A 13,079-nucleotide genomic window follows, 5' to 3' on the forward strand; every position below is an offset into this window, starting at 1 on the left:
AGTCCTGCAGGAACACTTTCTTTGCCGTTACAGATGACTTTATTAATAAGTGATTTGAGTCATGCAGAGATGTATGGATGCAGTCCTCCAAGCTCATGGGAGTCATACACAATATTAACTCTTTTTCCACTGCACCATGACTTTATACTCTATACTGGACATTATTTCTGTTAAGTGACAAGACTTTTGTTTAAGCAAAGTCAGACCCTAGTGTCCTAATTAAATAATAAAAAATCAAGCCATGATCATATTTTATTTTGGTAAAATAAGCGTAATCTAGAGGCCTTTGCCTTTCATACTGACACCAAATAAGCAACTAGAAGTCAAGTTATTATTTGTTGTACCTTAAACTCGGATAGGCGACAAGACTATATATATATATATATATATATATATATATATATATATATATGTATGTGTGTGTGTGTAGTGATATGTAGGTTTCTAAACTGACATATTTTTAAGCATTTTGTGTTTCCTCAGAATTAAATTTTTCCCTCATCAGTGTAGTATCTGTAATTCATGTAAAAAAAGATTTTGAACAAAATTCTAATTGAAAAGGGACAAATGTAACACTATGCAAAAGTAGCAGTACAATAACTTATTAATAAGTTATTAATTATACAAATTATGAATCACTTAAAATATGGTTTTAATCGAAAAATAATATTCAGGAAACAGTTCTGTCATCATTTTGCATCATGTTATCATTCAAAATCTGTATATTCTTCATTCAAATATATGATGTTTTTAAATCATGAAGCTTCTAAAAGTGTAACAGGAGCCCCAAAGCAAAATTGACATAAAAGCAACATTAAAAAGAATCATTAGGTTTTTTTTTTTTTATGTACATAAGCTGGATGACAGTCAACGGTTGCCAGGTCCAATCAGGAATGAAAGTAGTTGAAGAAAATAATCAGATCCCAACCCTAAAATCTGTTTCGATTTTTCTTGCAGGTTCTAGATGCCGGTCGGATCCACGAATATGACGCTCCACACGTTCTACTACAGAACCAGAGCGGGATATTTTATAAGATGGTGCAGCAGACGGGAAAAGCAGAAGCGACGTCTCTGCTACAGACGGCCAAACAGGTGAGCAGACCACCAGACGTCCACAACAGCGCACACTGACCCATGTGGCAGTTTACTACCTAGGGTATAGGTCAAAGTTATTAGCCCTCCTGTATATTTTTCGTCTCTTTTCAAAATATTTACCAAACGATGTTTAGAAGAGCAAGGAATTTTTCCACAGTATTTCCTATAATATTTTTTTCTTCTGGAGAAAGTCTGATTTGTTTTATTTCGCCTAGAATAAAAGCAGTTTTTAATTTTTTTAAAAGCATTTTAAGGTCAATATTATTAGCCCCTTTAAGCTATATATTTTTTCCCTTGTCTTCAGAACAAACCATCGTTATACAGTGACTTGCCTAATTACTCTAACTTGCCTAACTAACCTAGTTAAGCCTTTAAATGGCACTTTAAGCTGAATACTAGTAACTTAAAAAAAAATAATAGTAAAAAAAATAATAGTAAAATAATATTTACTGTCATTATGGCAAAGATAAAATGAATCAGTTATTAAAACTATTATGTTAAGAATAAAAAAATCTTTCTGTTAACCATAAATTGGGGAAACACATATACAGGGGGTCTAATAATTCAGGAGGGCTAATAATTCTGACTTCTGTATGTGAAGTGTCCCATCCGTGTGGCTGAATATGTGGCACATGTACCTGTGCCAGAAACCCACAATACGCCGCGTTTCAAAGAGCCCAGGCCTTTGTGCTGTCAGTCAGTATTAGTTTCCCCTCCTCAGCGGCATGTTGTTCTCCCTCCGGATCGGGTTCCTCTCCGCCTCCTTCAGCCGGTGAGCTCATACCGCGCACCGGGCCCTCTGGAGCTGACCGCCGGGCCTTTCAAACACACATCTACCTGATATTAGACCACTCCGCCTTTGTGCGCTCTCAATGCCGCCTCAATTGAGAGTATATCTGATAGTGTGGCCAACTGTTTGTCGGCCATGCTTTGTGTTGTTGGGACTTTTTTTCTTCTCTGTGTATCTGCAGGGGTTGTGGGGGGGACCGAACACCAGGTGCTTTTTCTTCTTTTTTGTCTTTACGCTCATTGTTAGCCATGGGTGCTTTTAAATACAATGAGAGGTTTTGATTACTGCATAATAATGATATTAAATGAGGGGGGATTTTTGCTTCCTTTCAGGCTCGCTGTGTTCTGTCCCCTGTGTTTAGAAAAGCTTTGTCCAGATAGGTTTGGGAAAAGAGTGACGCCTTTCATCCTGTTCCAGGTCTAATTAAAGGGTCATATACACAACGCTGGGTTACTTACAATTCTGTCATACGTTACAGATTGGCAAATTAAATAGTGAGAATTTCTGTTAGTAATGTGATTGGAATGTATTTGGATTACTTTTAGATTACTTTTTTGTGAGCATATTGATTTGAAATGGACAGACTAGGCTGATCTCATGAGAAAAAGTTACTATTTTACGTTTTGTCAATGAGGTGGCTAATTCTTATAAATTTGTACAAATTGTACGAAAATGTCTGATTTTAAAAAGGCACCCCCAATCCCAATATTGAAAATGGCACCCAACCCCACCCCTAAACCCAACCATCATCAGGGGGTAAGCAAATCGTCCTAAATCAGACGAATGAGATTGTACGAATTCATGCGACTTAGCCACTAAATCAAAAAGCTACGAATTGTCGTGAGATTGTGTTGGATATATTCGTATTTATTCTATAGGGCTGTTGAGTGCCTGATTCTGATTGGCTGATGAACATTCTAAGGCACAGGTGTCAAACTCAGTTCCAAAAGGGCCGCAGCTCTGCACAGTTTAGTTCCAACCCTAATTAAACACACCTGATCAAACTAATTGAGTCCTTCAGGCTCGTTTGAAACCTACAGGTAAGTGTGTTGGAGCAGGGTTAGAACTAAACTGTGCAGGGCTTCGGCCCTCCAGGAATTGAGTTTGACACCCCTGTTCTAAGGTGTGGATTTACTTGTGGTTTTGTCTGCATTACAGTTTTGTATCACTGTGCTGAATGACTTTAGTTATTTCACGGCCACAGAAATCCAATCAAAACAAAATAAAGTTCCACACCCAGGAGTCATTTAAGGACGAAAACCTGAGAATTTGAGGACGAAAACCTGAGAAAAACCTTGAATTTCAACATCTAAACATTACTCTACATTACTAAACAACTCTACATTTAAGTGGAATAGTTGATGACGGGCCATAAATTATTAGAATTCAATTAGACAGTTGAGTTTTACCATTTTTGAATCTGACCTCCAGGTCTGGCAGGAGCACTTTTAGCTTAGCTTAGCATAAATCATAGAATCTGATTAGACCATTAGCATATTGCTCAAACATTTTTGCTCAACAATGCGTGGATGCTTTCTTGTCTTGTTTTTGTAAATTTAGTTAGGAACAATCCCCTTTGCTTGGAAAAAGTGCTGCTTTACAAGTCACCTAAAGTTAAACAGTTGCATTTTACCATATTTGGATCCGATCTCCAGGGTTGTTGCTAGATAAGATAGGGTCGAGGCCGAAAGTTAACAAGAATTATTTATATTATTTATTAAATTTCCCATTTATTGTATTTTATTAACGTCTACCCTAAACCCAACCGTCACAGTAAGGTAAAAACAGTATTTGTACCAAGTATTATTTATGCTATCTATTCAATTACCTAACAAATTGTATTTTTTTAACATTTACCCCCACCACAACCCTAAATCCAACCGTCACAGTACTGTAAAAATATTAATTATTGTTATACAGCGTCATAAAAAATGCTGCTATATTGATGTGCATATTGCACCTCCAGCCGGCCGCATATCCGATCTAGACTTTACCAATCTCCAGCTCTGGCAGGAGCACTTTTAGCTTAGCTTAGCATAAATCATAGAATCTGATTAGACCATTTGCATCTTAATCAAACAAAGAGTTTTAAGACTTTGACTATTTAAAGCCTGACTCTTCTGTAGTTAAATGGGAAAATTATCTAAACTTTTTTTTTTTTTTTTTAAGTTTTTGAGTGAGATGCTAATGGTCTAATCCGATTTAGTGATCTATGCTAAGCTAAGCTAAGCTAAATTTGCTCTTGCCAGACCCTGAGATCAGCTGAATGTATTCAAAAATGGTAAATCTCAACTGTTTAACTCTATAAGACTTATAAAATAAGACTATTGAAAAATAAAAAGTGTAGTGTTCATTTAAAGCAGCAAAACAGAATGTCACGTCTAATCCAAAGAATAAACCATACAGTATTTCTTAATTTTACTAGTACATTATATTTATCATTATTCATTTATATTTTCCTTCGGCTTAGTCTCTTAATTATTAGGGGTCGCCACAGTGGAATGAACCGCCAACTATTCTAGCATGGTTTACACTGCGGATGCCCTTCCAGCTGCAATGCATTACTGGGAAACGCCCATACACTGTCACATTCACACACACACACTCATATGTCATGGTGAATTTAGTTTACCTGATTCACCTATAGCGCATGTCTTTGGACTGTGGGGGAAACCGGAGCACCCAGAGGAAAACCTAGTCCAACACGAGGAGAACATGCAAACTCCATACAGAAATCCCAACTGACTCAAACCAGTGACCTTCTTGCTGTGAGGTGACAGTGCTAACCAATGAGCCACCAAAAATCTCTTGTTTTGCTATTGGTTGTAGTATTTGCTGTGTCATTGTGTTGAAATGCAGTTTTGTGCTGCTGCTGTTGTTGTTGTTGTGTTTTGTTCTCATTCACTCTTTTCATTTTCAGGCATACGCAAACCGCAGTCCGGCCCACCAGCTCAATGGTTTTGCCACCACAGGAGATGGCAGTTTGATTATATTCGAGACTGCTTTATAATAGCCTGGAAGTGCCTGATGTAAACGGGGCACAGCTTCCCCAGAATCCTCCTCCTGCGCAGGACAACAGGCACAATTTCTTCACCAAAGAAAACCCGGCTGACAGAGCCAAAGACACGTGCATGAACGATCACGCCAGAGAGGACAGAGCTGCAGGGAGACTTCAACACCAGCATTTCTCCAGTTCAGTGGAGATTGTACACCACTGTATGTTATGATTATTAATACGTGCCTTAATGTGTAAGTGTAGCATCAGGACTGTTTTGGGCCAAAGAGATGCTTGCCTTTGCTCAAATGAAGCTAGACTTGTTTCGTTTTTTGCTGGTGCCTTTATAGTGCATGAACCTAAAACACTGCTGATTCTAACAGCAGCAATTAAGACCGTTATAAATAGTTCACCCCAAAATAAGCACTCCATTGTCATTTGAAACCCGTGTGAGGTTTTTTTTTCTGTGAAAAGATGCTTTGAAAAATGTTGAAAACCAAAAAGTTTAAAGTTTAATTTACAATTTTCAAACTGCTTTGTTTAGAATATTTGCTTTTATCGTCAACAGAAGAAAGAAAATCGAAACATTTAGCAATAATGACTGAATTTTTATTTTGGGGTGAAGTATCGCTGTGCTGAGAGGGCGTCTATTTGTTTATTTATTAATATTATTATTTTTTTGTTTTGACACTCCATCTGCCTTAAAAAAAGTCACTTTTCAATAAGCCAACAGAAAATAATGTATCTGCTGAAAACAATCGTTGTGTAGCTTATGTTGTCGGTCACACTTTATTTTGATGGTCCGTTTGTTGAATTTAGGTTGCATTGCATCTACATGCCAACTAATTCTCATTAGATTATACGTAGACTATTAGGTTAGGGTTAGTGTAAGCAGACATGTACTTGCAAAGTTTCTTATAGTCAGTTATATGTCAGTTGAAGGAGCAGTATCAGCAGATATTAAGCAGACAGGCTACTAATACTCAAATGGACCATCAAAATAAAGTGTTACCAGGTTTTCTATTGACTATAGTGTGTCTTAGTGTTTGACACAAAGTTTGTGTGCGATGCAAACCAAATTAAACCTACATTTGTGTCTTAAATTTTAAAGTTGATTCCCTTTTACTTAAACAAACAGCTTATATTTTTATAGTTTTGTTTAGTGAATTTGGAACTGAGAGAATGAAAGGGATGTTGAGTGAGTTGTTGTTTTGTATTATTTTATTGTTTTATTCATGTTCAATTTATTTCCTTTCATGAAAAGGAGAAAAGAAAGTTGCAGTATCCACCAAAATTGTTATTCATATTATTATTGTTGAGTTTAGTTTAGCCCAAGGGCTATATTTAAGTTTTACCTCTGAATTCAACGTTTTTTTTACCATTAAATGTTTGTTGTCATCTCCTGTCTGTTGTGTTCTGTTTAAAATGGCTGCATGATTTCTGCTGGTTGGAACAATCAGTGTTCAACAGTCCAAAGAACATGTTTGTGTTTTATTTGTTAAACATGTTTGCAATTGTTCAGTCTTATCAAAATGTTATTTTGGGATTAAACCACTTTGAATCACACAAAATATGGTTTGGTCATTTATTTGTTATTATTGCCTACGTTTACATGGACATCAGTAATGGAATTATTTGCCTTAATCTGAATAAGACAATAATATGATGAAGGTTGCATTTTAAATGTTTCTGTCATGATCCCGTTTTACATGTTATAGCACATACAGTAGATCAACTTTGGTCATTGTATCACCACGCTATCCACATTTACTCTGGACTTTCATGTAATTTCGGGTGTTTCATTTCCAATTTATCGACTTTAATTCTTATAATAACTTTTAATTCAATTTGGCACTTTCATTCAGGAACATTTCATGCATGCCCTCCTGGATAATGAGATACTGGATGTGAGCATGAACTGCTGGAAGAGTGGTGTTTTAATGACATTTGATACCGCACAGGGGGGTGGCTAGAGCCACTGCCCCTTTGCCCTTATTTGCTGAGGTGCCCCTGAGCCAACCCAGCCCGCACCCCACGACATGCCATGACCATATTGAGGCTCACACGATGTGCACTACGTCGCCATTCGGTGCATTGCATTGCTTAGCAGCGTATGCAAAACAATGTAAAGATCGCTTGACATGAAGAAACCAGTAACGTTAGAGATGTGCCTTTGTTTATGGCGTCAGCGTGTGTTACCGTCACAATAGATTTCTATCGTAATGCACCATAACTTCATGTGAAGAGCATGTTAAATCTTAAAGAGACTTTGCTAGCAAGCAGTGTTGTGATCATGTGGGCTTTGCACGCTGGCTCTGGATGCTGCTGGATAGAATAGCTGTAACGGAGTTAGAGCGCATCGGACTGCTTATATCGGAGATTTTTAACACAGTCCGATGTAGTTGTTTAGACTGATATCGGACCTATTTTAATATCAATATCAGATCGGGACATCCTTAAACTCAAATAGTTTGTAGCAATCGGTTTCCTGTTGAGTTTGAGTTGCCTCAACTTATTGGGTTTTACAGTACTTAGTTGGTTTGAGTTCTCTTCATTTATTGGGTTTTACTGTGCTCAAAATGCTTCGTTTACTCAAACGGATTAAGTTCACAGTGCTCATCAGTATTAGTTTTTGAACTTAAATGGTTAGTTGTTGTAATCAGTTTCCTTAAATGGTTTGAGTTACCTTAACTTATTGGGTTTTGCAGTGCATTAGTTACATCACTCAGAGTACGTAGTTAACTAGGTCAAACTAACCAGACAAAAAACATGAATCCTGAGTTGCACAGACGGAACAAACAAGACCTTTTGTGGAATTTATGTAGAGCTGAGGTGTATGATTATCTATATTATTATTATTGTTTTTATTATTGCGCTAGATTACCACACTTAAATAATTAGGTATTTACCCTAATACTTACCATGTCACAATGCAGCATGTTCTCCTAGCCTTCATTTCCATATGGCTTGATTACACTGGGAAACCCCCTGTATTCCAATAACCTGCTGAAGAAAAAAAAAAAGTTGTCACTTTACATCCCACTCCATAATGGCTTTAAAATTTGGTGCCGGAGGTGACAGCCGGTATTTGTTTACAGTCTGTCATCCGTGTCCCATGGTGTTTTGAGACGTTGTTATGTTAGGGCATAAAGGAATTAACCTGAAGGCAAAATTCTGGATTGACCGAGAACAAGAGGCAATGTGTTAGGCAAGCAGGCATCGAATCACAGCCTCTTGTTCTCGACATTTGTGGCTTTGTCTGTAATCGTAACCATCATCTCTGGAGTGTAAGCGATACTGTAGGCCTTTCTCCTCCTGGATGGACAAACAAAAGTGTGAGATCTTTGCAGTAGACGATCCTATTGTGCTCAGTTCAAAGGTGCGCACAAGAAGGAATGCTTGCCTTTACCTCTTCATTGAAAAAGCACTTTCAATACACTCTGGTAATGCGCAAAAAGTTGTGAGAAGATATGAAAGGATAGCCAGATCTATTATTATGAGATGAGATGTGGTATGTTTCCCTCACAGCGATGATCTCATGGCAAAGTTGAACACACACACACACACACATTATAAAGCATGATGATAGGCTAAAGTTACTTTAATTCTGTGCATTAAACGTGTTGTTTACATTCCTGTACTTGTTATTCATCCAAATTTGAGATTGCTATACTTTATGAAAGGGGTTATGTAATTGTTTTAATAGGATTGTTAAAGCGTTCACCCAAAAATGTAATGTCTTTTGTTAATTATTCACCATCATGTCATTTCAATCTCTTGAAATCTTCATTTTCAGAACACAAATGAATATATTTTACAAAAAATCCGAGAGATTTCTGACCTTAAATAAGCATCCAGAGATGCCCAGAATAGGAACCAAATGCATTGTCAAGACTTTCATCTGAATTTAGTAATAGAGGTAAAGTTGGTTTTATATTCGCACATTCGTTCATTTTGCAGTCTCTGTATTGTTTACCATATTACTTTGAATATTCAATTGGAATTAGCATGCAAGTATGACTTTAAACAAGATTAACACTGTTTATTTGACTGTGAACAATGTTGTACTTTATCAGTCATTTGCTGCTAATATGATTTTACTATTTAGAATTTGCAAAGAATATTTTATATGAAATTATATTATTAATGAGAATGTCTGAATATCCAAATATAAAACCAACTTTACCTCTATAATTTAGTAGCTTAACTGTAATCATATGAAGCTCCAAGAACTATTTTGTTCACACTGTAAAACCCAACAGTCAACTTTTATCAAGTGAAATGAGTGGGGTTAACTCGAAATTGACTGAAAGTTAATTCTACTCATTTGAAAAGAGTTTTGAACTCAGTGTTGAAGGAAATTAATTAATTAAATACCTCATTCAACTTAAATGGAGTAAGTTTACAGTATATTAAAGGGCTCCAGTCGAAATTGCGACCATTTTGGTTGCATATGCGCCCGAAATTGCATCATTGCGACCTCAAAATATATTTAGGAGCATTTCTGTGAGTGCATAAAGTTGATGTCGTGCGACCAGTTTTCACAGCAAAATGTTCACCACGTGCGCAGAATTAGGAGGCATTCACGCATTAAGCATCTTTGCACCTAAAAACACCAAACAGCGCTCAGGAATGGTTTAAAACAGTTGACATGTCAACTTCCTGCAGTAAACAAAGCCTGCAATGCTTGCCCCGCCTTCAAGCTCTTCTTATTGGCCCACTTCGCTAGAACAGGACGCCAATGGATTGGTTTATATCAGCTGTCAATCACTCAGTTCTGATAACACGGAGCTACAGCCGCGAAAATGTAAAGGTCTGGATCTGAGAGAATGAAAACAACAACGGCAGATTTAGTTTTAGAAACCAGCTAGAGTTCAAGTTATGACACATCTGATTAGTGATCATGTGCTGAATGTCAATCCAATATTTACACTTTTCAAAGAGTGGACTTCCAGTGTTTAAAGTCTGCTATGAAAATGACTTGAGCATTCACTGTAAAGCCGGTGGAACAGAGTTTGCAGGTAACGTAACAGTGTTTGCCACTGAATCTACACATTTTAAGCACGAGATGTTCTAACGTTCTTTAATCAGTCGTGCGACTGACACCGCGTTCACCATCGCCAAAGAGCTGCATTCACTGACATAAATCTAATATTGCAGCTCATGTATTAAGATGACGTATGCCAATTAATAAGTTATATGTCAATATCATCTGTGTAATATCAGACAGTTTATCTATATAAGATATCATCATCTCATGGTTTGCCAAAATTGATCCCGCCACGGCTACATTACAACTTTTCATTCAAAACATTCAGTCGTGTTTTTTTTTTTCACGTATTAAAAGTGAATAATAACAGCGCAAACTTTTCTGTAACCGTAGTGCTGTGCATGCGGCCAGCACTCCAGGACGCGTTAATACCGTTTTTTTAGTACAACAGTGTACGTGTCTCCAAGATATCCAAATATGCTGATTTAAATAGTAAAAAAATAAAAATAAATCAGGGTTTTTGAAACAAATGAAGACAGCAGAAGTCAATGATCCACTTGAATTACTTAGACTGACATGTTTACTGTTTAAAAATATTTTAATGTTTCCCAAATTAAAATATATTGTGTTCAAAGGGAAAAATGTTTTTTTTTTTTTTTACCCAGACATTTAACAATAATATATTTTAGAGCAGTAATCTCAATACCTCAATGTTATCAAACCGTCAGAATCGGCCCATGCCTATACTCTTAAGTACTTTTGAAAGGTCTACTACTCTACTCATACTTGAGTAATAATTTACAACAGATAATTTTACTCTTTTTGCACTACATTTTCAGGCAAGCAATGGACCTTTTACTTAAGTATGATTTTTTAGTACTCTTTCTACCACTGTTGGGAAAACATGAAGGAATTGAAGAACCCAGTATTTGTTTAAGTGTGGAGGAAACTAGGAGAGTAAATACCTACATATGTATATAACTCTCTCATGTATAAGCTGACATCTAATTGCAAAGATAAAAACCTTTTGTTTTTGCAGACTTGATGTTGGTGTTTTGTATTTAATGTGATGATATTCAGAGTTGCCCAGAACTTTCAGAGGTAGTTTTTCATGCCGTTGTTGATGATTTTCTATCGAAGCAGAACAAAAGAACTAAAGTTAATTCTTCTGACCAATTCACTTTCTGACAGAAATTGCTTTTCTGGAGCAAATTGCCTAAAGGAACAGGGAGAGAAGCATTTGTCATGCTAACACCCCCATTCTCCGTATTACGGCACGCTCTTAATATCAGTTGCAAAGCTGCTCAGTGTCACGATGAAGGCGACCGTGCCTTTGGAAATCAGTGTGTCATGGAAAGCAGCTGTTTGCTTCTTCTTTAGTTCGCTGCGATCTAAGGCTGCAACGTAGATTGATCACTGATTACACACGGCACACTCAATGGGTTTTTCAAAACAAGTTAAGCTGTGAAATTCACCACTAAAGTTTCTCTTGAATTTGTAGGAATCAAGAGTGTTGTCTATGAGCCACGAGAATGTACAAGCATGCATAAAACACCGAGGTTTATGTTAGTTATGATAACATGATCCACAAATCTGGTTGTTACATTTTGACTTTTGTGAAAAAAAGTGTTCTCCATTAAATATTTTATTAAATAATTTACAGAAATGCGTAGAACAAAGGTCAATGTGCAAAGGCATTGCATCATACACAGATTAAATAAGTGTATATGTTGCTTGAGAAAACTGCAAAACAAGTAAGTGCTGAGCTCTTGAGAAAAAAAAAACCCAAAAAATGGAGGAATTTATATAAAGATTCCCACACAAACAAAAATGTAACTGCTCTGGAAATCTTCTGAATATTTTGTCCAATAGATTTGCGCTGTATTAACGACTAACACCTAAAATATTTTTTTTAATTAATTGTTTTTGATTTATATTAGTTATCTCTGTTAAAAAGAGAAGCTTAAAATATACATAGAGGGATTAAGATTTAACATAATAAAATTTGGTTGGTTATTTGTTTATGTTCACCTGAATCTTGTTTAGTTTTTCATAGCCAGCGCCTGGACGTCCATGTTTAAGCCTTCTGTTTAAGTTCATTGTCCTATTTTGACTTAACTTTTGCAAAGCTTAGTTTCCTTTCTTCATTTTTATATTTTTTATATATATATATATATATATATATATATATATATATATATATATATATATTTAGAGATAAATGTTTGATATGAAGGTCTACTTCTTCCTTCTCTTTCATTTTCATTCACCCTTATGTCACATTTCTGTTTCATAGTTTTGTTAAACTGTAATAACAGTTTATCTTTTATTTTATTTATTTTTTTATTTACTTGTCAGATTTTTCTGTTTGATATCTTTACATTTATTGTTTATCTGCAACCTAGGCTCATTCTTAAAACATATCCTATAAACATTTCTGGAGGGCAACAAATATGTCCCAGGAACTTTTTTTTTTTTTTGCAGTTTAAGCCGCTTTGTATGCTTTACCATACCAAATTTCTCTCGCGAGTGCCATCCGCACCTGCTTTTCTCGTGTAAATTCACCAGAGGCTGCTGTCGACTGACTAACTGACCCACCCTCCTCCTTTCCTAAAACCAATAAATAGTGTTTTCAAAAGCACTGATTGACCCGCTCACCGCCTTCCCTAAACCCAATCGACAGTGTTTTCAAAAGCACTGATAGAACCACTCAACGCATTCTACGGCAAATCTTTTTGATTTAGTGGCTAATTCGTATGAATTTGTACAATCTAATTTAGTATGATTTGCTCATCACCCAATGACGGTTGGGGTTAGGGGTGGTGTTTGGTGCCACGCCTTCTTCTTTAAAATCAGACATTTTCATACGACTGAACTCGTACGAATTCATACGAATTATCTACTAATCTGACAAACCGTAAAATACCTACATTTCCTCATGAGATCAGGCTGGATAAACCCAACTGACAATGTTTTCAAAAGCAATCCAGAAACGAAAAAGCCCTTGAGGCCAGCTGATTTTTACCACATTTTCAGATTTTATCACATTTTCAACCTGTTATTTACCCTTTTTTTTTTCTTACCCGCTTTCTGCAACTGTTCTTCACCAGACTCAAATCCCTTCGTTGCGTTCAACTCCTTTCCATGTCACAAGTTTGCAGACGTATGCGACAAGCCACTTTACAAACTGGTAACAGCGAAAAAGCCGT

The 13,079-nt window shown here is 36.4% G+C and overlaps 2 protein-coding genes and 1 long non-coding RNA gene across 4 annotated transcripts in view; 2 read left to right on the forward strand and 1 right to left on the reverse strand.

The window, feature by feature from the left end:
- The window catches only part of abcc4 (ATP binding cassette subfamily C member 4 (PEL blood group)), a 69,350-nt gene extending 62,899 nt beyond the window's left edge, over positions 1-6,451 (forward strand). The window contains exons 29-31 of one of the 2 annotated variants that reach the window (XR_015492543.1): positions 958-1,092; positions 4,806-5,574; positions 5,874-6,451. Coding sequence is in view for 1 of the 2 variants with exons in the window: in NM_001007038.2 (NP_001007039.2) it covers positions 958-1,092; positions 4,806-4,895 (225 nt within the window). In the remaining variant the exon portion in view is untranslated. Of the gene's footprint in view, positions 1-957; positions 1,093-4,805 lie in introns of both variants that reach the window. The other variant, NM_001007038.2, reaches the window with a different exon arrangement.
- LOC141386177 (uncharacterized) lies at positions 5,549-7,886 on the reverse strand. Its single transcript, XR_015493198.1, has 2 exons — positions 7,109-7,886; positions 5,549-7,051 (listed from the first exon to the last, which is right to left on the reverse strand). It is a non-coding gene; the product is annotated as an uncharacterized LOC141386177 (long non-coding RNA).
- Positions 7,887-9,635: 1,749 nt separating this feature from the next.
- Positions 9,636-13,079, forward strand: part of drc2 (dynein regulatory complex subunit 2) — a 33,788-nt gene continuing 30,344 nt past the window's right edge. The window contains exon 1 of the mRNA XM_087255131.1: positions 9,636-9,901. The gene's annotated coding sequence lies outside the window, so the exon portion shown is untranslated. The remainder of the gene's footprint in view (positions 9,902-13,079) is intronic.

Source organism: Danio rerio, chromosome 6, assembly GCF_052040795.2.
Source record: "Danio rerio strain M-AB ecotype USA chromosome 6, GRCz13ab, whole genome shotgun sequence".
NCBI classification, from domain to species: domain Eukaryota; kingdom Metazoa; phylum Chordata; class Actinopteri; order Cypriniformes; family Danionidae; genus Danio; species Danio rerio.